Source organism: Megalops cyprinoides, chromosome 1 (assembly GCF_013368585.1).
Source record: "Megalops cyprinoides isolate fMegCyp1 chromosome 1, fMegCyp1.pri, whole genome shotgun sequence".
Lineage (NCBI taxonomy): Eukaryota > Metazoa > Chordata > Actinopteri > Elopiformes > Megalopidae > Megalops > Megalops cyprinoides.
Genome location: NC_050583.1, coordinates 62,818,378 through 62,843,427, shown reverse-complemented (window position 1 = coordinate 62,843,427; position 25,050 = coordinate 62,818,378). Strand labels below are relative to the sequence as shown.

Sequence of the window (25,050 nt, the reverse complement as noted above, 5' to 3'; positions counted from 1 at the left end):
TGGCAGTGCGCATGAAAGCGCGTCAAGATGCTGGAGGAAAGATAATAGCAGCTAAAAGAAAAGCAACACCCCCCCCCCCTTCCCTTCCATTTAAAACAAAAAATTAACCAACCTAATCTGGTCTCAGATGAAGTTTCATTGTTTCTGGTGTTGAGTCAATGAGGCTTAGTGAGATGGAGCAGGAGCATCCTTCTTGCTCTCTGCTGGCTTGCGGGAAGGCGTCAGAGGAGCACAATCGGCCAGTGGCTCCACTGCAGCGCACACAAAGCCTCGTTGTACGGGGAGCGACAAAAAGGAGAGCAAATCTGGGAAAAAATCCCAGCGCTTTCCGCTAAGCAGCGTCTTCTTCCCTTCCTCCCTGATTTGCGCGGCTCTGGGAATTGTTTGACATTTTTATTTAACGCACAGACACAGCTGCCTGGCCGCCGCCCAGTGCTCAAGCCAGACCGGCCTCCCCTCGGCACGTGTAATCCAAGGACTTTGAAAGGGGACGGGGTCCTGGTCAGACGCATGAAGCCTCAGCTGTCTGCCCTGTGCTTCATTTTGCACAAATATCCAAGTGCTTTTCTCTGAAAGAAATAAAAAAAAAAAAAAGAGGAGCATGTTGGGTTGGATGCACTGAGCATTTATGAGTCAGCCTTTCAAGGTGTGACTGCATAGTGCTGTAGAGTGCTTAGTGCATCCAACACTTCTGCTGACAGCTTAACCTACATTAGTCTCCTTCTCAGTAGAAATGGATAGTTAACCGTTTAATCGCAAGATCGTGGGTTGACCGTTTTAGATAACCCTTTAAAGTGGCGCAAGTCGTAATCTGAATACAAAATAGCCTTTCCCTAGGATGCACCTTCTAAGCTATACTTCTGAAGGTCCCATAATGCAACAGGTCTGTAAGCAAAACTTTCTGGTGTGAACAGTGAAGGTGATGATCACTTTAGGAGCATGGATGGAGCGATCCCAGCTGACAATGCAGTAAGAGGGGGTAATTGAAATGACAAAGTCAGTTATAAAATGATTAACTTCACTTCATTAAATATAATTAAACTAAATTCATATTTTCATTCAATTAATTACCTGTGCGAGCGTGCGTGTGTGCATACAAGTGCACTTGTGCTAAATTAACACATCACATCATGGCACATAATTCAAATACTGTGCAAAGACATATCTATCTTAAAATTAATGGGTATGAAATTGAAGTAAAGCACAGAACTAATGTCATTATTTTCTATTACTACACCTTCAGTGCTGGCAGGCATGTCTGAGTGCAGATACCAGCATAGAATACCAATAGATTGTTCTAGTGCCACACCAGTACATTGTACAGATTTCACATATTTATGTTTTATGTATCTAAACCATCTATCTATATTTTTTAATTCTAAGATATGTCTGTACTGGAAACATGCTTTTATAAGGCAGAAAATGCATGTGAATGTTATTTAGGAGTCGATGAGGTCTGATGATAATGAGCCGTCGTTGTCATTACACTGTATTGTACAGCATCGTTGTTGCCCACAACCTTGGTAAAGAACGTATTGCCGCATATTTCAATAAGGAGGCAACATTATGAAAAGTCATCGCTCAGCGGTTAAAAGGCCCATGCTTTAATCGTTGCACTGAGTGCTTTTAACAAGGCCCGTGGGGCGAAAGGAACTAGAAAATCTAAAAGGTTGAAAATCCTTTTAAGAGACCATCTGTTGCTCAGAAATATTATCATAGATTGTACATGCAAGTTTTACAAAGATTGGGAATGTACATATCTTATAGGCTGTTAATGTAATGCATCATTTATGTTAGTTTCTTTTCAGTGTAATTCTGAATTCTATCAGGACATAAATTATTTAACTTTTTGTAGCTTGAAGATCACACAGTTGCTTGCTGTGGAGATTTTTTTGTTAACTTTGATTATTGTATGTGGTTAGGTCATTGACAATGCTCAATTTATTTTGCTATTCCATAGATGCCCATGCAGTTACGTTTCTGACCGGCATCTGATTTGTGTCTGTGGCATGCATGCCGGAATCCAAATAGCTTAAGGCTGATGCAAGAATGCGCACTGCGGTTTAAATACGTCAGTCTAAAAATCATATTGGTAAAAAAAGACTGTTGTCATTCAAATTGTTTGTGGCATGCATTGAGCAAACAATCTTCGCCTTTGATCGAATGTGAGCTGTAATCGATGGTTCGCGTTTTCCAAACGTCGCATTCCTCGCCCTTGCTGCAATAGTGTGTTTCTCATTTCAATGTTGGATATCCTGAAGCGTCGGTATTGGAAATGCTCCCTTTGCGTTAATCCTGTGAAACTTCCACCCACGTCGGTTTGTTTAAAATGAGCCGCAAGGTATCCAGCTAAGTACGGCCCCCAGACATGTGAATCACCTGATTAAGCTTAGCCGCAACCCAACAATGGACATCCCCTTCTCCAAGCGCTGCTTTGTCTCTGAGGGCGGCCCGGGTTTGATCTAAAAATCCCGAATAGAAAAAAAGTAAGAAGTGCTTGTAATTTGCACCGCTACTTTTGCGGACAAAAGAGAGGGAGTTATATTGCATCCGTGTTGGACACAAAAGGAGTGGAGGCAGCAAGAACTGTCAAGATCGAAGTCACGGTATTGTGCATCAGGCCTACCGGTCCGAGAGCATTTCGAACTTTCCATTATACGTGGTATATTAGCTAGCAGGCCCAGCTACTTTCCTAATAAATGTCATTCCGATTCTGAATCGTATTTCCAGGCGTTATCCTCATCGACAGAGGCTAATATATTCTCTCATTTGAACAGTCATTTCCTGAGTATGTTTCAATGGTGCTGAAAGGTGAATACAGGACGGCTGTAATGTGTGTAGCAGGCCCGAAAGCAAACCTCTTACCTCGCCACATTGAAGTCCCAAATTTAGACTATGGTCGGTGATGTGTACGCCTGTTCTGCTTTGTGGACATACTGAAAATGAAAAAGGGAGAGTTAAATTGTCCATCTTGGTTTAGGCTGTTTATTTAAACGTGAAGTGTAAATGTCATTATTATTATTAGTAGTAGTAGTAGTAGTAGTAGTAGTAATAGTAGTAATTCATATTGAATAAGTTCATAAGTTCAGAAAAATGAAAAACGTCTTTGCTATTACAGTTATGACTTAAATTATGACATTGCTGTGGAGCCTGTGGAAATAGCATATATATATATATATATATATATATATAATAAAGCAGTTGCATGGATGGATAATCAAACAGAATGGTTGCCTAAATTCACAGTATCTTTTGGAGTTTTATGCATCTGTCACCTATAAATAATTATTCATTTATATACTGACTTCTGAGGCATTCATTAAGGGATGTGTTCATGACTTTCGTGCTTTAGAATTTTATTTTTATGTGTTCATAGACATGTTCCAAATTAAATCGGTCTAAATGAAAAATAAAGATGTCACAGCGCTTGTGTGGAGTTATTTGGTTGTTCCGCATTTACCTCCGGCAATAATTAAGGAGGTCAACACATCAGGAAACAGTATTTGAAGGAGCACTGTGTATCGCGTGCAAAATGTTTGACAGTGCACGCTTGAGTGAAACTAAACTTAATTAAAATGCCGACTCCACTAGACAAACGTGGACATGCAACCTTTTTACGCGCATTCATCTCTGTGAAGCTGTTTGTTCTCCGGGATAACAAGTCGTCATTCAAAAAGAAAACTGTCAAACGTTGCTGCAGTGGTGAAATAACCAGATATTGGACTTTTCTGAATGAAATGTTCAAGTACTGACGCTGAATATAGATAATTATTTAAAGACTGTAATTTCCTTTTCTTCCCTGAGATTAAATGTGAGGGTTATTCATGACAGAAACCAAACTTCAATTGGAGCCGTTTTCCTGAACAACAGCCATGCCCGTGTCAGAACTGTTGACGGTCTCCAGTCAGGATTAATCTGACAGCGCCAGCAATCCTAAATCCGCCACTGTATCGTAATCTATTTACTTTGCATTCTAAGAGGATTTCCATAGAGAAGTATACAAGAAGCGGTCCTGGAAATGGACAGAATATCAGAATGGAATTGTGTAGCGTTTTGGTTTTGTTTTTTTTTGTTTTTTTTGTTTATGTTTCAAAGGTTCAAAAATCCATTCGCCAGATTTTGGAAACGATTCCTCAGCAGATGACAACAATGGATTGCATATTGTAGCTACCTTTTTATATAAACGTATTATGTGTATCTGCCATTTCTGTTCCTGCAAACATGGCTATCGCACGACATCACCCCGTAAAGATTTTTCGAGGACTAGACGCTTCGAAACACCATACAATGGTGAGATAATATTTCGCATTTCAGTGTAGCTTTGAACAGACATAGCTCAGTTTCTACACCACCATTATTTATTTATTTATTCATTCACATATTTATACACAGCGGCATCATTTGCCGGTTGTAATTCTTGCTTAGTCAAATGTCAAATCTTGTATGGTGCACCACTTAATGCCCCTCAGGCTGATGAAATGTACGTCTAAAAAGATTATATTGCAGGATTTGATTTAAAGGCCATCTGTTCCTATTACATAAATATATGTAAGAGTATATCCAGTGCGAGATCCACAGAAAAAAGATTAATAGCAACAAATAAAATCAACAACATGTTCGACTTTATGATCATACCCAGATCATATCATTAAAATCTTATGACATATATTAGATTTCGAAGGCAAGATAATTAACAGCAACCTCAGGATGTTTAGATTCTTTTTGAGTCTTGCACCGCAAGACCACCTTTGCACCTCTGTTCCGTAAAACCTCTCGATCGATGAGATTACCATAAAGCAGTAAATAAATACAAGAACAGTCACAAATCACAGCCCCACAGACCTAGTTAGCAATGCACGTGCAGATCTTCCTTTAAAATTATGTAAGTGGGCAAACGATAACACATCGAGCCAGTGTGTAGACTGTTAAGATGATTGTTTTCGCAAATAGACAACCGTCCTTTGTTCAAGAAACCCCACTTGTCCCAAAGCCTTTGTCCTATAGACACTGGAGAATAAATCATACTGAATGATATTGTATCAGCTGAAACACGAACATGAAGTCTGTAGCCTGGCCTTTGCCGAAAAGAGAATTCCTTGTTAAAATGTTACTAATGCGGCCTGTTTCGTCACAGAGGTATGGTCAAGGCTGCACTCACAGGTACAGTGCGGTCTCGATGACCTTCCCTGTTGCTGCTACCCGCTGGTCTCACTCACTAATTCAAACTAATGTCGGGAAAGGTGTTATTGTAACCTTGAGTTTAAAATGGTGTTTAAATTTGAAGTAGTGTTACATAACCATTTTAAGCCTACACTTATTCACAAATTAAGTGCCTGTAAAGACGTGTTAACTGTTTTATACGCGGAAATGTTCAGAAATATTTTTGTTTCATTAATAAATTACTGAAACACATTTTGCAGGACTTTAAAAAAATCTGACATTCAGAGTATCACAAAGATTCATGAGCTTCCATTCCCACCTTATGAAATATGAGCCATTTGTACAATGAAAACTCGGCACTGCTAGAGAGTACATAACACTTTATAGTCCTTTATATTTTTGAAATGGAAAATTATACCTCATAAACATTCTCTGATGATTTCTGAATACAGTATACACACTAATCAGTTATTGAGCAAGAACATAACCCCCTAAAGGGAGGCTACTAATATATGAAGAGGCTTTACAACTTTTTTAAGTAAATGGTACCCTGTGAGTTCACTGTCGTAAGTATATGCATTTTACGTTAAATTTTAGAGGTAATATGTTAGAACCAATCCAAAATGTTATAGTGCTGTTCCTGTTTGCATAAATGCGATTATGAGTATCCAACTTTGAATGTACACATGGCAAAGTCTCTGTGTTGATATGTACACAAAGAGCATGAGCAACAGTGAATTCTTCAGCTATCCATATTTGATTGTGACCAATAACATGAAAAAGAACAATTGCTGCATTTTGCTGATGATTGTGGCTATAGCTTTGGTGTTTTTTCCTACCTACAGTTTAAACAGGGTTAAACATTTGATTTTCTTATTGCATTGTGCTTTTGGCGCAGCCTGTATGTGTGTAAATGTCGTCATATCAATATAGTAATATCAATAATAAAGAATGGTTAATGGTAATAATATGGTTTATTAAGTGGATTGTCTATTTGTAAATATTCTGTAAAGACAGAGTCTGTTCAAACATTGTCCCAGCTTTTCCAATGAATGTATAATGACCCATTATTTTCTATAGGGAAAATTCTTCAAAAATAGCGCTGTTATATTACTTTCTAAAAAGGAAATAGTAAGACAACATACAATATTATCATGGGGGAGCATGGCTTTCAGTCTTTCAGTTTGAAACCACACATAATGGTGTCATCCTATGAATCAAGTGTAAAGGCAGCAGTATTCGGAAAATTTATATGGAAACCTGGTATTAAATGAAAAATTGTTAAATGACTTCCCAAGGAAAGTTCTGCATTGCTCTGTGCGACCAGGGCAAAGGAGCACAGCTCTGTGACGTCATTGGTGATGGCCTCTTAAGGTCATGGACAAATTATCCATATTCTGTCCACACAAAGCCAAAAAAACACTGTGGGTTTTATCTTTGTAACTGCATGCTTTTTATATCATTAAAGCATTTCTGAGTTCCATTAAAGTTAAAGGAAACAGGCCGTTATTTTTGAATTGGCTATTTCAGTGATGTTACTAAATGCCACATTAATGTTTTTATATGCAACTTCACAAGAAATGCTTTAAGTCAAGAAAAATGAAGAGAAAAGTTGTCCATTTTTAGTAGTGCAAAATAGAGGGTAGTCGATTTTTGCCCCTGCTGGACAATATTAGTATTGCATTTGAGTTTGTCAGCCACTTCATCATCACATCCAATTGTGTAACATTCAAAACAGAAAAAAATATATAACATGGGAATAGAAAGTTCATGTCTGCTACCTGTGGTCACACCCAGTTTGGCGAGACTGACCCCTGTTTAACCTCGTTCACATTTCCTCAACCAAGACGGGCTTCATGGCTGTCTGGTGACGACGTTGAGAAGCAGGAATGCGGTGCGCTGGTGTGGGGCCGTAGCTAAAAAATGCTTTTAATCTGGCTGTCGCGGGCAAGGGACCAAGATCAGATGATCTGACTTGAGCCTCTGTCAATGCTCGGATACAGGCGGCTATCCTGCCATCACCCAGCTTAGCCGGGATTCAGAAACAGCCTGATACAGATCGCATCTACACATGCAAAATCCAATAGCTGTTACAGTTCATTTCCCGGACAATATTCTTGCACAAAATGAACAGGTTTTTTCTAAAGTACAATCAAGGAAATAAACAGGTTCCTGGTGTTGCATCCTTATGGTTTTGTCAGACTAAAGGTGACCGAGTAAAGGGGTCACATAGGGTGATGTGATATTCTGACTGGTACATATGAAATCAAGAAACCCATAGAGGTGACTTTGGACTTTTCATAATAGACCTTTTTGCCACCATATAATATATTTTAAGAGGAGCTCATATCATAAGTCTCTCCTGCAATATTCATAGATTTAAAATTAATATGAAATATGCACTAAATGTTATATTGAAGAGAATGAATTGACTTCAATATGAATTAAATGTTTCCTTAATTGGGCTAGAGTTTAACTCCATGTAAGTACCTTATTCTCTTAGTGCCAGATTGCAGAGATGACATCCATCTTCTTTCACAGTATTGTTTTTTTTAAGTTTTATATTATTATTATTTTATTAAAAAACTGTGATGATGCAAACAATGGTCAAAATTTCAGGTTGCGTGTTTGTTATCTTTTGTGTATTGCTATCACTGATGGACATTAAAATTTGAAATACGTCAAAACAAGTTTGTGTTTTAAACTACATTTTGTTGTGAGGTCAGATTTCGCTTTTTTTCCAATATCCTAATATCTGGCACACATTCAACAGTGAATGTTAAGGTGTCATTTTATTTTTTTTCAGTTGAACTCTGGATGAATGTACGAATTCTTCTTTTTCTTCTTTTCAGAATGCGTTTTATGTCTGAAAACTTTCAGTTTTCGTTTGGTCTGAAGTAATCTGCAACAAATACAGATATGTAATTGTACTGTTTTTTATTTAATTTAAGGGGAAACGTTAAGGTTAAGCCGTTTTTTCTGAGTCTATTGAAAAAAATATGCCTAACACTATTAGGTTATATATGTATATGTATATGTATATATGTATGTAGCCTATACATCACATAATATCTATGTGACAAAATATCTCTGCCGGCTCGTGTATATACTTCATTCTCCCGGGTCGTAGGCTACTTAGATGCTCTTGGAAAAATACAGCATGGTGGATGTTTGCTTATTACTCCAGCGAACGTGGTGGAAAGCGTGTTCCCACTGTGCCTTCAGCAGAAGAATCCGTGCTACAGGCAACCGTAAAAATATCCAGCTCAAGATCACTGATATCACGATTTTTCAAAACAGATGATTCTCCGTTCTCTTGAAGAACTCTAATCCCAAACAAAAACGATGCTTGTTTTGCACATATGTCTGGGCATATTCACATATACTGGCATGTAGCCTACCTACAAAAATTAGCAGAAAATCAACGGTGCACCTATCTTTCTTCGGTTTTCATTTGTACCTATGTCGATTCCCCGAACAGTGATCATCGCCAATGACTCAATAATGACAGTTCTGACAGACTAAAAACAGACTTTGGAAGTTGGTTGTTGACCGACGTTAATCACTGTAACATAGTATAGCTATTGACAAGGAAAGTAATTGTACAGAGCCAATTAATTTTAACTTTTGGATAGTTGCGTCATGTCCACCCCTAAATCAGGAGTGGCAGTGGGCTCGATTAAAAAACGTAATTGGTAATTGGTAAACTTATCTAATGACACATTTTACTGTTGGTGCCAGGTGAAATGAGGTTGCTGGTAATGTGTTGGCTAATCAATTTATTCTCCTTTAATTGAAGGATTTTTACCCTTAAATGAAGTTTATTTTTTATATTTCTCCTCACATACGTGATGCATGTACATGTGTTTTTTTCGTCCAGGTTCACTTTAGAACTATCTCGGATTTATTTCGTCAGAAATTTAGGTCTGTAATGTCCATACAAATTTCAGATCTTTCCATTCAAAACAATTCAAGCATTTGTATTTCTAACACGTTCTGTCAAAAACCAAGAATCTTTGCCTTGAAGCTTAGGATATGCGTAAATATCAACTTAAAGCTGACACAGACATGGGACTTAGTCAGCTAATGTTCATGTCTACCGTTTCTCTCATGGGCATCGCCCCAGTACAATGGCAATGTACTTTATCCTTAAGGTTGAAAAATAACTAATGGTTTAGAGCAAGATTTTTTTCCTTTTACACATTACACAATACACATTATGAGTATACAGGGTTTCCAACATTAACGAAACGCATGTAAGCAACACAAAGACGTAAAAAAAACTTTCTTTAATGTGTTATTTAAAATTATTGGCAGCCCAGATTATTGATTGATGAGGAACCTCACAATTTTGTTTGCAATACGCTATTGATTTGGCGGACGTTTATGGTGATAACCATCTTTAGAGAAATTAGGTGGTACCTAATAGGTGGCAAATTTATTGGGTTGTAGCAAATTTGATGTGAGGGACTTGTATGTGTACATGCAAAGACACGGATGAAGCTGCGTTTTCAACGCAGAGGACGGCGTCATTCGAACTGATAAAATAACGAAGAGGCAGTTTAGTTATTAAATTTAAACCATATCAAATTTTCATCAAATGTTATGTAGTGTCGATAATTTTACTTCTTTTTACATCTTGCCAACACCCTGGTCAGTAGTAAACAAAGGTGGCTTGTATTCCATGATCAGCGCTTACCTGAATAATATTGGCCGATTGGTAGACCGAGTACAAACTGTTCAAAAATACGCTATTAGTAATTAGCTCCTCATCGTAAAACACCACAAAATTATGCTAATTTCATATGGCAATATGAGACCAAAATAAAAAAAAAATGGTAAAATATAGCGTGACAGGTGTTTGGGGTCTTTGTGGAAGTTCCCCCAAAACAGCCTCCTGAATTCCTTAAACATTTCAAGATTAGTTGTTCTTATTTGATGCAAATTTATGGAATCCGTTTGTGTTTGTGAAAGGACTAGCGGGCGGTTGGCCCCGTCAGCGCCCACCGCGAGCATAGCAGAGCAAATACGGGTTGTTCAGCCAACTTTATTTGCTCAGCCGGTAGGCTTATATATTTGAGTTACATACAAAGAATGTGGTGCGATGTTAATTGAAATCGTGTGTTGTCCTGTTATCTTCGTAAACTGTGTTAAACACAAGTAATTATTGCGATGAATTTAAACGCATTTAAGGAGAACAAAGAGGCGTTTTTACAAAAGAGATTAAATTAATTTCCCGTTTTTTCAGCTATTGAGCACATTTGGACAGGAAATCAGTACACTACACAAAGTTTTACAAAAATGTTTCAAACGCACTTGCTTTTTTCCTTCAACGGGCTACCCTGGCTGTCTGTGCCAAATCGTCAGTGCGAATCCCTCTCATGCATTCTCAAATTTCGCCAATTTTGAACAGTATCTTGGGGCTACACGAGCAGAGTGAAATGCCGTGATGATACTTGGGTCAGGATACTTGAGCAATGTGTTTCACAAAGCCAAAGAACGTGTTTACCCCCGTAATGCAGCTCTAAACAACCCTGACACAGAAAACTGACTTTTCTGCCTTTAAAATACCGCCTGACTGGAGCATCTCTCTCCTTTTATTCGCCCTCTTTACATTTGACCCATTAACCCTGCTCCACCCACGTAATTACCGAATCATAAGTAGGCACGTAATATTCCTTCAGGTCATTTTAGATAATCTCATTACAGATGCGCTTAGTGCTACACGGAAATATGGCAGAGAGGTAATTACCAGTCGTTTATATTCTAGCATTAAATTACTCCCTGTGATGTACTACAAAGTTTAACAAAGCTTTCACCCTTAAAAACAGTTTATACTGGTGCAGATGGTTCCCTGAAGCAAAAGTTCAATCATTCACTCTTTTTTTTCTGCCGTCATTGCCGTATCTTCAATAAATATTTCCTTGTCACTATCACGTGGTAAAGGGCCAACATTGCTATATGTATAGATATAGTGTAAACACTTTATAAAATTTAGATTGTCTTGTTTTAAAGATTGACCTTTAAAATCGTTATAGAACTATACATTCCTGAAAAATACACACCACTTCTATGATAAACACACATTTTCAAATCCTTGTGTAGACAAATCCAGGCAGCGATATCGTTAATCGTGCTAGAATAATTCTCACTAACAAATCTCACCAAGAGACAGGTTAAAATGGCTTCAAACGCGAAAATTTCGATAATCCGGTCAAATCAAATAATAAAAGTTCTTCCGTTTCAATGGGAGCCTTTTCTGTGCCACTTCGGCTGAGAGCGTGGGAATCTGTCCATACTTGGCTCGCTCTGCATCTCCGCAAAAACGATGTCAGTCCAAAAGGCGCGAAAGGGGTGGGCTATGGGAAACTATTTTAATTACTATATTTAAATGTTCCAGTTTGTGCTCACTGCCAACTCAAATTGCGTATGGAAACATTATCTAAAAAAATGCGATTGATTAATTAAAATCAATCGAAAAAAATGCAACGCCAGCCTTTCATATTTCCCCACAAAGGACAAGTCCACAGGTAAGGGTGAAAGCTCTGGCAATACACGGCGGCCACCAATGTGTTAAAAAATCTGGTAAAGCCATGGATGCAGCCACTTTTAAAGAGGTTAAACTAAATACGTTTTAACGGGGTGGTTACAAATACTATTTAAAACACACTCCACTCAGAAACCACTAAGAACTTTCTTGACGTTTAACGGAACTTTATTGTATGGACATGAATGTGAGGGAATTTGCCTTGATACATTCAATATTTCATTGGAATATTGAAACTGCATGTCTAATCCACATTTTTCTGTCATTAAGAACAAAAATAAATGACTCCATAAACAAGAAGCTCAAGTGCTGCGATTAAAAATGAGTCCCCAAATACATCACTATAGACAATGCCTAACGTTTACTAAACCATTTTGAAATTTTACTCGGAAATTTGAAAAACAGCAACTTGAATGGATATACAGTATATCATTTTTTATTTCATTTTTCTTAAGTCAAATCCTGGGCAATAGAATAGAATACACGTATACATTTTTCTTTGAAAATTACTGGGCACTGTTTTTTGAAACTAACGCTGTGAGGCTCAGGAGGGCCATTTACTGCCAATTGTTTTCAGAATATGTGGGAAAATTATATTCAATATTTTGTTTTTAAAATGTTTTTTTTTTGCTCTCAAACTTTTCAAATCCAGTTACACATATTAAATGCGGTCGCTGAACTGACCGGGATACATATTTACACAATTCAGCTACTTTATGCAGCTGACTATCTCCCCATCCTAAAAATAACAAATTTCAGAAAAAAAGCTGTACACAATCTGATTTGGATGAAGATATATGCAGGGCAAGGAATTTTCAGAGTTCATTTCAGGGAAAAATATTCCTTGTCATTAGAAGACATGGGCAAGAGGAGGGACTGGTTCCCATTTAAGTTTGATTAAAACAATACTTAAAAATTGTCCAGCATAAATCATCCAAGGACAGTTGTTTAAAATTCTTCATTAGTAAATGTAGAACAAAAACAAACTTCAGCTGGACGTGGTCTACAGCTGTTATTTTGGTCATTTTTGTTTTCCATTTCATCAGAAGGGGTTTTTTAAAAAAGGTTCTTGAGTGTTTCCAACAATTAGTTTAACTTTAGAAGTTCTTAAACTTTCTTTTAAAAAAGTCACACAATAAAAAAAAAAGAAATCACAACACTTGGAACCTCCAGGAGGCCTGGTCCTTGTAGTCCAAACAGTCCGTGGCATTGAAATTGAGTTTCCAAGAGGAGGCGGTTTGATCTTTGTAATCCAGGCAGTCTGATGAGTTGAAGGCCAGGCCCGCCCCACTGTACGCCTGGTGGTGGTGGTGATGGTGGTGGTGCCCCGAGGACTGGCTGATGTGGTGGTGTGGGTGCCCCGACATGGAGGAGGGTGCCATGGGGCTCAGCTGGTGGGGGTGGTGGTGAGAGTGCATGGGGGCAAGATAGGAGCCGCAGTCCACCCCGCCGAAGTAGGAGCTGGACGTGGACGGATAGCCCTGGCTGTAGCCTGTGGTCTGGTTGTAAGACATGCCGTAGGCCGACCCGGCCGCCCCCGAGACTGACCGCTGCATGCAGGAGGTGCTGGGGGGCGGGGTGGGGTCAGGGACCGAGACGGACAGAGGGGCGGAGCTGGGGGAGATGGAGGCGGGGCTCCAGATAGAGGACACCGGGGTGCTGATGGAGGTAGAAGTGCTGCTGATGCCGGTGTTGTTGTTGTTGTTGTTGGACGAGATCGAGCTGGAGGAGGATGAGGAGCCGGCGCTGGACACTGCTGGAGGGGTGAACTGGCCACTGCTCTCAGACCCTGTGCTCTCCCTTGTGGGTGAAGACTTCTTCTTGGGCGGCCGAACCTTGGTGTTACTGCCACTCTGCTGCTGCTGCCTACACTTGGCCCTCCGGTTCTTAAACCACACCTACACAAGTGAGAGGTGTCAAAAGATAACGCACCATTATAAGCAACTTTTTAAAAAAATGAGTGAGAATCTAAGCTGCATTTATGTCAAGACTGGCAATGATTGTCCATAATTTCCATCGAAGCCACAATTCTTTGACTCATTCTAATTTAGACAGCACGAGGACACACAAGCTAGCTATTGAATTTCTCTTTGGGGGAGAGTAACTCAATACTTTGAAATGGGCCTACTCATGTAAGACAACTGTGTCACACGCATCGACAGAATAATGAACAAATTGGCTCTAATAATGCAGCGTTAGAGTTGCTTCCTTGTTTGTTCAGAGTTTGAGGTTACCTTTCATCTCTTGATCCACGGTCCATGATTTTTTTTTTTTAAACATACAATATCAAAATAGCATTTTGACAAAAACAGCAATGTTAGCCTACACATTGAGACATAACATACTTTTGAATGGAATATGTCGAAAATGCATATCATTAACAGCCGTTGTTCTGGGTCCGATATCAAGCATGAACATTAAAGATATTTCTTGTGTTCAATGTCAGATTAAGTACTTATTGAACCAAACGAGTGAATAGATAATCATACGAGCACAAGTACGAGCTTGATCTAAATTCATAAACAGTCTACAAGGTCAGCCAGGGCTAAACAATGCAAGTGTAATCAATAAGCAAAACACCTTAGTCAAAAACTGCCAACATTTTCATCCATCTTGAAACACCTGTCCATTTTTTAATATTCATAACGAAACTATCGCAACAGAAATCCACCATGTTTTTAAAGCGAGCACAAGAGGGGGCCACTGAGCGGGTCACGTGGAAAACAGAACATCCCCACTTAATTCTCATCTCGCAGTACAAATGCATATTATTCTAGTACAACGATTGAAAGCAATTAAGTTTTAATTAGTAAACATGATTTGAAGATTTACTAGTGGCATCTACAGTAAGTATCATTAACAATATAAACCCAAACAGTACGAATACAAACCTGGACTCTGGACTCAGGTAAATTAATTTTCAGCGCCACTTCTTCTCGCATGAATATGTCCGGATAGCGCGTCTTAGCAAAGAGAGACTCCAGAACGTCCAACTGTGTGCGAGTGAAGGTAGTTCTTTCACGCCGTTGTTTTCTTGGGTTTGCTACAACAAAACACGACATAAATTAAGATAATGTGATGCGGGTCTGTAATACAGAGACAGACCAGTAAACTCGATCACAAAAGTCAAAAACGCAACTGTAGTTTGTAACACGCCTTACTGTGATTCCATAAAATTAAACATGCAATATAAAAGTGCTTTACTTCTTAAAGTTCCTTAACTTGCCACAAACAGACCAGCAAAACTGGAAAAGGCGGGTCTGTAAAAGTTAACGTTGCGCATACGTGGAGCTTCTAAGCCTGGATTTTTCTAAGGTACTGGCATCGGATATCAGAATAACTAACTATTAAACGACATATTTCAAGCCCTTGGTAACAGTCGATGTTTGTGACCACTCAAGAAATATTCAAAAGGGCACACATTGAAATCAGGTAAAATATAAATGGGTGGTATCTGAATTTTCGTAAAATATTAAATCATCGTTTAAATTTATTTTTTAGAAAATACCCATTAGAGAAAGCGTGCACAATATTTTAGCAAACTCATTTTTTACGGAAGTCACCTGGAAGTTTCCGTATCAATTTTAGTGTCAACGTTCGCACTACAAAACACCACACGTATGACTCCGACAAATGAGTTTCCGAATTTTTCTAAACTTTCTGTGGAACAAGCTGCCAGCCTTCCTGCACTCTTCACCTAAATGCGCATCAGCTGCTCCCCGCAAAGTAAATCATTTTACAACAATACAGGTTTTAGGATCCGTACGCCGGCCGATGCATTTACCTGGATATCCCACTGAAGGATGAAGCAAGTCCATAGCCGCGCCGCCCAGCCCCAGCCCGTTCATGCCGTACGGGGGCTGTTTGAGGTATGACATCATGCTAGAAGCGGTCACTTGTCCCCCCAGATCTTGACAGAAGTTTGATTTTCCTCGATGTTGCAGATCAATGAAAAATAAGTCACTAAAGTAAAAAAAAAAACAAACAAAAAGGTACGTTTCACTATGAAACCCCAGAAATGAACGACGGTTCACACCTCGTGATTCAGTGCAAATATGACAGAAATAAGAGCATGTTCAAGCAAAAGAAACCCATTTTAAATGAAAACGTTTCGAATGCCAAGACGGACAGGGGAATAGTTTAGTCGATATGCTAATTTTTGTGAAATTTCATAGCTTGGTTAAATGCACCATGCATTCGAGCACCTACTTTAGCTTTGTTACCAGTTTTTAAATATAGGCCTATTTCCGATTTGCCCAACAGAGTTGTTGGAATTATTGACTAAAGAACCTATAGACATGGAAAAATATTAATTCAACCATTTTCAGTTTGAATGTGGTACAGTGATTATAAAATTAACAGTCGTTTTTTTATTCATACCATTAGGTCATCGGGTTTCAAATTATTCTATGACAAAAATTCACTTTCTCTTTAGCTGAACTGAATTTAAATCTAGGCCTTAAACTGATCAATTTCAGTTACTGTATTAACTGAATATTGAATTCTATATTGATGTGCCTGTTTATGTGAGGAGATGTTAGCGCTAACAGGCCTCTTTTTTAACCGCCAATGGCATTCAGAAAGAATTATTGTTACTTTTTTCTGAAAAGAAATAAACTCTTTCAAGGGTTTTAATCAAGCAAACTACACATTTCTTAGCAAAATAGTGGCCCCTCATTCATTATTAACAATTACCTGTCATTCACTTTTGGATTTGGGTACATTTATTAATTTGCGATTCTCTGGTTAAGTGTGATAAGAATATTCACATTTCAATGTGCAAAGCAAATTGTTTTTACAGTAAATTTTTATTAACAGACACCCTAAAACGACGTTCAATGCAAATGACATCTAGATACAGTAAGCCAAAGAGGCTACTTTATCTTAACGAATATACCTCAAAATTATAGTCTGATATTGATTTTCAGCTCATGATGGATGGCTTTACGTGTGCATTTTACGCAAAGCATACTCCCGAAGAGTATATAACATAACATAATACAGATTGTTACGTTTGTATATATTATCACATTGTATTACCGTCCCGGTGAATTGTGTGTATCTCGGGACTTTGCTAATCCTCGGTCGTAGTGCGGTCATTTCTACTGACTTTGTCGAGCCCTTTCTCTCGCTCTCTCAAAAAGAACGATTCTGAATTAAAAGTAATTATTTTTCTTCAGCTGCAATCCAGACCAAATGTGTCATATTGTCGAAAAGTGCCTTACAATTATGTTGTTTAAACTTTACGTTTTACGCAGAAGTTCGTTGAGAAAATAATCCACGTAATTCTGTGCTAATTAAATGCGATCGTCTGTTTCCAGCTGATATAAATGGTTCGCTTTTCTGTTCGCCCATTTTTATCGTGCATCCTGAGTACGAAAGTTAAAAAAAAAAAAAAAGATTAATAGTAAAGGACAGAACGTGTGCAGGCCTCGTACCTTCCGAAAGTAACCAGTTTCCCGAGTATTTCAGTGTCGCATTTATTTTCAAGTATTTTAACTTTTCCAAAAACCAAGGGGATATTCTTTTTTAGTGCGCGCAACACCAAAAACGGCTTCTTCGGGTGCAAATCGTAATTACAATATCACCGTTTTGTAGTATTAGAAGTCCAGATGACGTAAAGGCCGAATGTCTTGTGGGATCATACAATTTACGCGGAGGTCAAAGAAGGGGAATTAGAGCAATTAAATAATCTAGAGAGATCATGCCCCTTTGCTTAATTTATAATCACACAAATAAAAATAAGGCGCACGTTCACATCCTGCAACAATAATCGCGGAGTAATGATTTAATTAATTAGCGGGTCTCCCTCAACTCCAAATGGAGAATACCTGCTCCCGTGCAGACGAAACGAGTAGCCATCCAACCATGGAGTTGTATGTGTATTCGTACGTTTGTTAAAATGCATTTCCGGCTCTGCGGGACAAAGTTTAACCAGAATGAAGAGGCAAGAACTGCAAATGAAGTCAATTACAATTTAGATTAGACCTCCAGGGAGACCATTTAAAGAAGGAGTCTTATCAGCAAAATAAATTAACAAAACCAAAACACGCCTCTCCAATTATCCACTAAGTAGATTCAACCTTTTAATGGGCAATTTGGCTCTCAAAATTATTCATTTCCATGTGAATAAAAATATAATCAGCCCCATCCAAAACTCACAGCAAGCGGAATGTTTCGTTTTATTTAATCAAACTTTTAAGTTCCAGCAGAAATTTTCCCTTAACATAAATTGATAACTAGGTTTACAATTAACACGCCACAACGCAGCTGAAAACAGCACGAACACAACACGAAACCGATGGGTTACTTGAAACTTTTGTCGAAAGGCGCCGAGGAAAACAAAAATACACAAAGATCAATTGTTTTCGGTCGTACAGTAGCTTGTCTAAAATTAATACAAGCAATGAAAAAAAATAACTTCGCAGAAATATAAAATGGTGTAGCCAGTGAACCTGAATGTGTTTATCACGTACACATACGCTAAGACAAACAGCAATTAATCGAAGGAGTACATGTTCACTTACCTTTTTTTAGGAGTTTTCTTTTCCTTTTTCCTCTTTTACTCGTTTTGCAGTCTGTTGAAGAGGCGTGACCGTGTACAAAATATCCACCAATGGAAGAAGTCTGTAGCTACAGCAAAACAATTGAAGGAGATACACACACAAAGAAATTAGAACTCTAAAAACTGTGTTGCGACATGCAGGTCTGTAGGTTACGTCAATGCTGCTAACCCACGCGTGCTCCAGCGCTTTACTGTTGCAATCTGAAAATTTCTGAAAACCAAAAAAAAAAAAGTCAAATTCAATACCTTTGGCCACTCATATGTGTCGTGCACTGTGCTTAGGTGATTGCTAATGTAGACGGATGGAGATTGATCACCTTCTCTCTACCCTGCCCTCTATGAGCGTAAGACACCTGCGGAACCGCCCACTTCAACCAATCCGTACGCGCTTCCACTCTAACAGACTGCGGAAATGGCCAGTCCAGGCTGGGAGGCGCTTGAAAACCCCTCCCCTTCAGACAGCGGACGAAATCAGCGTGCAAAGACCGGACAGATGACAAAAAGAAAATAAAACATTTCCAGTTAAAACAGATTGCATTATTTAAAACAGAGCATCTGCTGTATTGATAACACTTCGTTGCCGTTTTAAACTGAATTTTACTGAAAGTTAAGCATCAAAAAATACAAAAGGGCATTTTTAGAGGATTTAGCCTCGTTTTTTGGGTTAGCTAGCTCCATTAACAACCAGCAACACAAAAATTATACTTAAAAGGCAATAAACATGATACATTTTCAAATTTTATTGCTTTTCGTTTTACAAATGCAGTTTTCTTTTGAAATGAACAGGGTAAACCAGACTTGCCTAGAATTTTGTATTTTTTCAGTTTCTGGCATTTTAAAGTACTGTAGTACGCTCGTGTCATGTGCTTTCTAAGCACATAATATGCAAGGGCCAACAAAAGTTTTACATTATGGTGTCTAACTATAACATCTATCAAATTAATTATTCACTTGTAATGTCCACAAAAGAAAAGAAAAGAAAACATGTCTTAGGTCCAAGTGCAGTCTGAGTCCCTGTAGGAAATAGTTGATAAAAACGAATTCTGAAAAATATTTTCACTTATGACAAGTGAATATCAATGCGGCTATCAACGAAGTTGAGAAGGAACTTTGTAGCCATGTAATTTAAACTTAAATTCTACAAATATCTGAGCCTGTCTCAGATGAATCAGCTGTGGTGTTTTTGATTGCAGACTGTGTTGATGCGTAAGAATACTGTCTATGGACATGATGTTTAGATTTATTTATATTCAGTTTATTATGCCATGGAAGAGGGTGGGAGTTTAAATTATCCCTGTTATTTATTTTTTTTCAAATATTGTTACCTCATCTCATGAATATTAATGACGAGCTAATCCCCACTTAGAATTACATTTGAGAATAGTCAGCGTTAAGTTTAATAGGGACAGTCTTTTTACACACTGAGGGGGAAACGTGAAAAGAATTAAAGAAAAAAACTCAGGCGATCCGGAAAATAAATGAAATCAGCCCAGAAAGACTCTTGGAGGCTTCGAATCAATGAAAGCACCTTTCAAGCCTCACTTTCCAAAAGAAATGCCAATAAAATACGGTAACAGAATATCACGGAGGGCGCACTGTTTCCTTAACTGTTTTTCAAAGGGTCGGTGAGATGCTCTGAGGACCCTAATAAGCCTTCGGTCAGTCCTTTTGTTGATCTCACAAAATCAACTCATTCTGATAGAGGCCGGAGCTGAAAGCGAGCTAATGTTCAAAGAAAGTGACCGACAGACGATTGAAATCACTTTTTTACCATGCAGGTTTACACGATTCTTCTACAGATCTTGAAAAAAAAAAGTCATCGACACAAGCACTTGTTTTAAATAGACTAAGAAAGAGGCCGCTAAGCCATTTAAGGTTATGGGGGAGGAAAATAGTTTCTAAGTTATTTTGCCCAACAGCCCTATACACACCACTGCAGTATACCGCGTATGTGCATCACTACACTTGAGAATAAGACAATTTTCAAAGACTGGACCTTAACAATATTCACAGGGTGCAATTATAATGTGTTTATTTTCTACAGCTTCCCACCACAAGCATCTTAAATGTCCTCCAAAGTTGAGATACAGGAACGTCTGTGTCTTGGACAAAATTAATATGATTTAAAAACACAAAAGGGGGACACTCCTTTAACAATCCCCCAGATTTACTATTTTTATGCCTGGGGTCTGTTTAAGAAGATGTGATCGATCTTTTTAAGTATCAAGATATCAAGTAGCACTAACCTTTTGTAACAAGAGTATTCTAATCCCAAATTGCAGCCGAATTTTCTTAATGCCGATCCCGTAAAGCTCGGGATTAGGGAAGCGAAGAGAGGGGGGGAAAGTTTTGTCTCTTTAGCTGGCAGCATTGGTGTGGGCCGTGTATGTTGTCGGTACTTATTAAAACGATGATGCAAAGTACGAAGTTGTAAAAAACCGTGTGCTCTAGGACCAGTAACGTCTTCCCTTGGCATTTTTTTTTTGTAAGTAGGATAGTCCATGGCCGGGGATTTATGAAATCCTACCGATCAACACCTGCGAGGTGAGGGTACAGACTTCAAAGTATCTACATCCACAATACACAGGAGATCAATCCATTCGCGCACATGTATCTTCTAGGTAGGCTGTTTCTCCTTTATTCAATACCCAGGCTGCTAATTCGAACGTTTTGCAAACCCTCTTTATTTTTTTATTCGTTTTGCTGACGCTACTATGGAATTAATTCGAGTTTTTCTCTCTTATTGGTTGCGTAGTTTATTCGTGAACGCCAAAACGAGCACTGCGTTGGAAATAACCGCACAGGTAAGGACCGCGTGATAATGCATTTTTCTTTACTTATTTCCTTTTTAAAATGACTGAATTTGGGTTATTCTTGGTGTAAAAAATATTTTTTTTCTAGCCGCGCATTCTGAGGAATTGATCCGTTTTTTCTCTAATGATAATTATATGAACAGAAGGCAAGCCGTCACTAGCCGTTTTTCTTTGGTTTGTTATTAAAAAAAACGACACGACTCGCTGTTAGGGACATGCATGACGGTGCTGAGATTGAAATGATGCCTGAACTCGGTAAATAAATAAGGGGTGGGGGAAGGGTTATATGGGTTTATCATACAACGTTACTGTTTGGTATCGGTCTGCTGTAATCATCCACACGTATTTCAAATATAGCCGATATGAGCCGGCTCTTCAGATTGTTTAAACTTTTCACGCTGAGGTCCTCTGTATTTTAGGCTACTGCTATTTGTAGTATAATTTCAACAATATGTACTCCATCAATGCACTGAACTACACCGAAGCAACTAAATAAAAGCGATACATTTTTATTGCTTGTCAGCTATTGAGCTGTTTCATTTTGCAGTTTCGATTCCGAAAAAAATACTTTCGCACCCTTGAGATAATTTAAAATAATCATATATTAAGAAATCTAAACCAACTACTCTCTTGTACGCAGAACTTTTGGCTTCTGACACGCAGTATACTGAACGTAAGCCCATTTGTAATTACAAAAGCCTGACAGATGAATGCACCGAAACGCAAGGAAAATAACCTGTGCATTTCCCTAGGTGTAATTGGCGTTGAAAGGAATTAATTGTGTGCTTTTCAGCAGATTGCGGTCAGAGTGATATCAGAATCATAAAAATGCCTAGGGGGACATGTTGTGGGTATACACTTGGTCCCAAGCAGAGAACCAATAGGTAAATGAATTTGAAAGTATCAGAAAGGCCAGAGAGGACGTCAGCTGTCAAACTCCATTTTTCTCTGTTTAATCACAGAGATGAAGCGGGAATGTACTCCGCGGCCAGTGTCTTTAAAAGGCGGCACTTCACTTCAACCCGGCTGCAAAGATGAGCAGGGGGTAAACAGACTTTCTGTACAGAACGAGTTCGTCATACCTGTTTTTCGGGAAAAGTAATGTGGAGTTAGTTTTAATTCATCTTCATCAAAGAAACATTCATCTATAAATGCGCGTAGGGCGCTGTGGGTTTTGGTAAAACCATAGGGAACGTGTTTTCACACTAAGGATGTATGTGTAGGCTACTGTTTTTTTTTCTTCATCAAAAGCACATTGGTATAAATTCAGGGCCCGTAGGTATACGTGCACCCAGACAGTACATATTTATTTCAGAAGAGGTGAGGATGATAAGTAAATAAGTAATAAGTAAAAAAACAACATACATTTTAAAAAAGAATAGACTGACAACAAGGTAGAAACGTTCCACACTGAATGCATGCCGACCGCTGAAAGGACACGTATTTCTAAGTTTACTGTCAGTAGCCATTTATGTTTCGCGCTTTCTCCTGGCAAATGTTCTTCCAGGAAACTGATATTGTTGAAATCTTCCTAAGATTTTTACAAAAAGATTTTTTTAAAGTATCGGAGTTAAATGTAAATTGTTAAATACAATGAAGTTTACTACTTTGTTTACACAAAGTATGAGCTTATGTAACATACCTCATGCATTAACAGTTCCACAATTAGGAACAGAATGCTGAAATCCTTAATATGAAAGAAAAAAAAACTATGCTGAAAACACTGCATCCTTTAAACCACAGACATTGACAAGGGTTTGAATTTAATTAACCCACCAGGTTCTTTTATTTTTAATACTAAATAACATAAAACACGTTTTATTTTACCCCACTGTTGGAACACTTTCCTTTTATGTTCTGCCAAACATGTCCTGCAGGTAACATTTACTAAATTCCTTAGTGCATTTAGGTTTTTGGAGACAGTTTTTATTGTGGCCATATCTTCCAGCATTTCAATTCAAGTAAGTGTACATTTAAAGCTCATGATTTCAGATTTTTTTTTTAAACTACATGTATTTTTTTCCTCACTGGGCCCTGTACTCATATTGGGACATTCCTAAACCACTCACCAAAAACACATGAAATGAACAAGCACGCATAATATTAAAGTACTGGGAGTTTATTGAACTCATACATGACACTAGAATAAATAAACAAGCAACTGTTTGCACAAAAGACAGCTGCACCAGATGTGAAACCTAAATATCTGCACATTAAAGCATTTTTTTTTATGAAGTGTACAATAAATATTAACAAATGTCTTTGCGCAAATATACATGGCCTTGATGTTACTCACTTGCATGTGATCCAAAGGGACAAACAGCAATAAATAGTTACCCTTGTCATTTGTTTTGATATTGAGCAAAAGTTTGCAAGCTGTTGTAAGTCATACCGGTAATGATAGGCAGGCTATTCATTCTCTCCTCTGCATCCCTAACACCTCACCCCTCCTCTTGACTCACCTTGATCAGTTTTCCAATCGCCTGGTGAAATAAACTTGAGTAATACAAAGAAGGGGCATTCAATCTTACCACTGTGGCACTTGGTGCTTAACTTTTGAGTTGGGAATCTCAGCAAGTATTCCCTTACATCCAGTTTTCAGCTTTTGAAAAATATTTTTGGCCAGTTTTAGTAATAGCCAAACTTGTGCAGACTAAATATATGTACATATAGAAAAATTAATTCATAGGTTTAATTTGTTCTGTTTGTTAAAGAGGAGACACCATATTTTCTTTGTTTGCCCCAACTGTAAAGCAGTCTCATTCTTTAATGTAACCATTTTAAGGTGATGAAAAACCCTAAAACAATCCTTAAAAAATTAGGTCCAGCATCAATGTCAAGATTTGAAAAGTTTTAATGATACACAATGATGATTTGCATCAGTGAAACATTCCCTCTTCAACCCAAAGGGCCACATTCAATCTAACCTCAATGTTCTTTGTCCTTAAGTATTACATTTTTTGTGCTTCACACATTTTTTTTTTGTTTTTAGTGACCACCCAACTCACTATGTTGTACTTAAAAGGAAATCAAATACAACATGTAAATGTCTTCTACATCTTCTTTTTGCTTCATACATATAAGGATAAACCCTTATGTGGTTATATTGAACATGGCCTAAATCTTGCTTAGTATTACTTTTCCTCATCTTGATAACCATAAGCATGTATGTGTGCGGTATTTTAAACCTTTTATAGCTGTGCCCCTCCAAGTAAAACATTCAAATGGACAAGTCTGTGTGCATTTGTAGTTGCATTTTCATATTAAAAGTAAAACCAGAAAATAAAGCCATTACATGAAATATTTTTCATAATTTTTTTTACAGATATGACTTCATTGGTTATGTTTTCTCGCAGTGGGTTGTGTGCATTAAATACAAGTACCATACTTGTTTGACAAAAGTAAACCAATAAAAACATGGAACAAAATTCAGTATAAACTGATAAAAAGCCATTGAAGGGACAATTTCTGAAACCCTTAACAGCACGCATTATACAGTTCCAAACCAGATAATTATTCGATTATCAGGTTCATGTCATTGTTAGGTTTTTGTGTAATATTCATAATAAAGACAGATTTTGTTGTTTTTTAAAAAAAAAACACAATTGCAGGAGTCACTGAATGACACACTTGTCTTCTTTCTTGGCCATTTTGCCTTTGTTTTGCTCCAGCGTCCTCTCCAAGTGTTCATCCTCCTCTTCAGCCCTGGGGAGACAGAAGATGGCATTAGGAGCCATGGGATGGCATGGCAACGTGTCCCCATCCACCTGCCCGATGGGCAAACGACAGGACAAGCCAAAGGACAAATCGCAACGCTTCCTCCGACCTGCACCCCTCATCCCTCTGCGAGCTCGGCCGACTTCCACGTCCAAAGGAACGGGATGGTCACGCCCGCGCACGCTCTGACACTGACCAGACATCGCAACCCAGCCCCCGCTGATGCCTCACGGGCCTTCTGACGTCAC

General features: G+C 38.3%; 2 protein-coding genes and 1 long non-coding RNA gene across 6 annotated transcripts in view; 1 reads left to right on the top strand and 2 right to left on the bottom strand.

The window, feature by feature from the left end:
• Positions 1-12,858: 12,858 nt before the first annotated feature.
• Positions 12,859-18,657, bottom strand: LOC118781189 (homeobox protein OTX1 B-like). Of its 2 annotated transcripts, none has more exons than XM_036534121.1 (5): positions 18,590-18,657; positions 18,235-18,340; positions 15,492-15,670; positions 14,599-14,750; positions 12,859-13,605 (listed from the first exon to the last, which is right to left on the bottom strand). In XM_036534121.1, exons 3-5 carry the CDS (start codon positions 15,586-15,588, stop codon positions 12,859-12,861), a joined length of 996 nt encoding a protein of 331 aa, XP_036390014.1. In that variant the 5' UTR covers positions 15,589-15,670; positions 18,235-18,340; positions 18,590-18,657. The 2 variants fall into 2 exon arrangements, with proteins under 2 accessions (XP_036390014.1, XP_036390006.1); XM_036534113.1 differs by lacking the exon at positions 18,590-18,657 and adding an exon at positions 18,519-18,572.
• Positions 18,658-20,689: 2,032 nt separating this feature from the next.
• LOC118777801 lies at positions 20,690-25,043 on the top strand. Its single transcript, XR_005004976.1, has 3 exons — positions 20,690-20,893; positions 21,028-21,076; positions 24,757-25,043. It is a non-coding gene; the product is annotated as an uncharacterized LOC118777801 (long non-coding RNA).
• Positions 24,700-25,050, bottom strand: part of LOC118777782 (EH domain-binding protein 1-like) — a 129,893-nt gene continuing 129,542 nt past the window's right edge. For all 3 annotated transcript variants that reach the window (XM_036528950.1, XM_036528942.1, XM_036528958.1), the window contains one exon: positions 24,700-24,790. In XM_036528950.1, coding sequence (XP_036384843.1) covers positions 24,700-24,790 — 91 coding nt within the window. The remainder of the gene's footprint in view (positions 24,791-25,050) is intronic.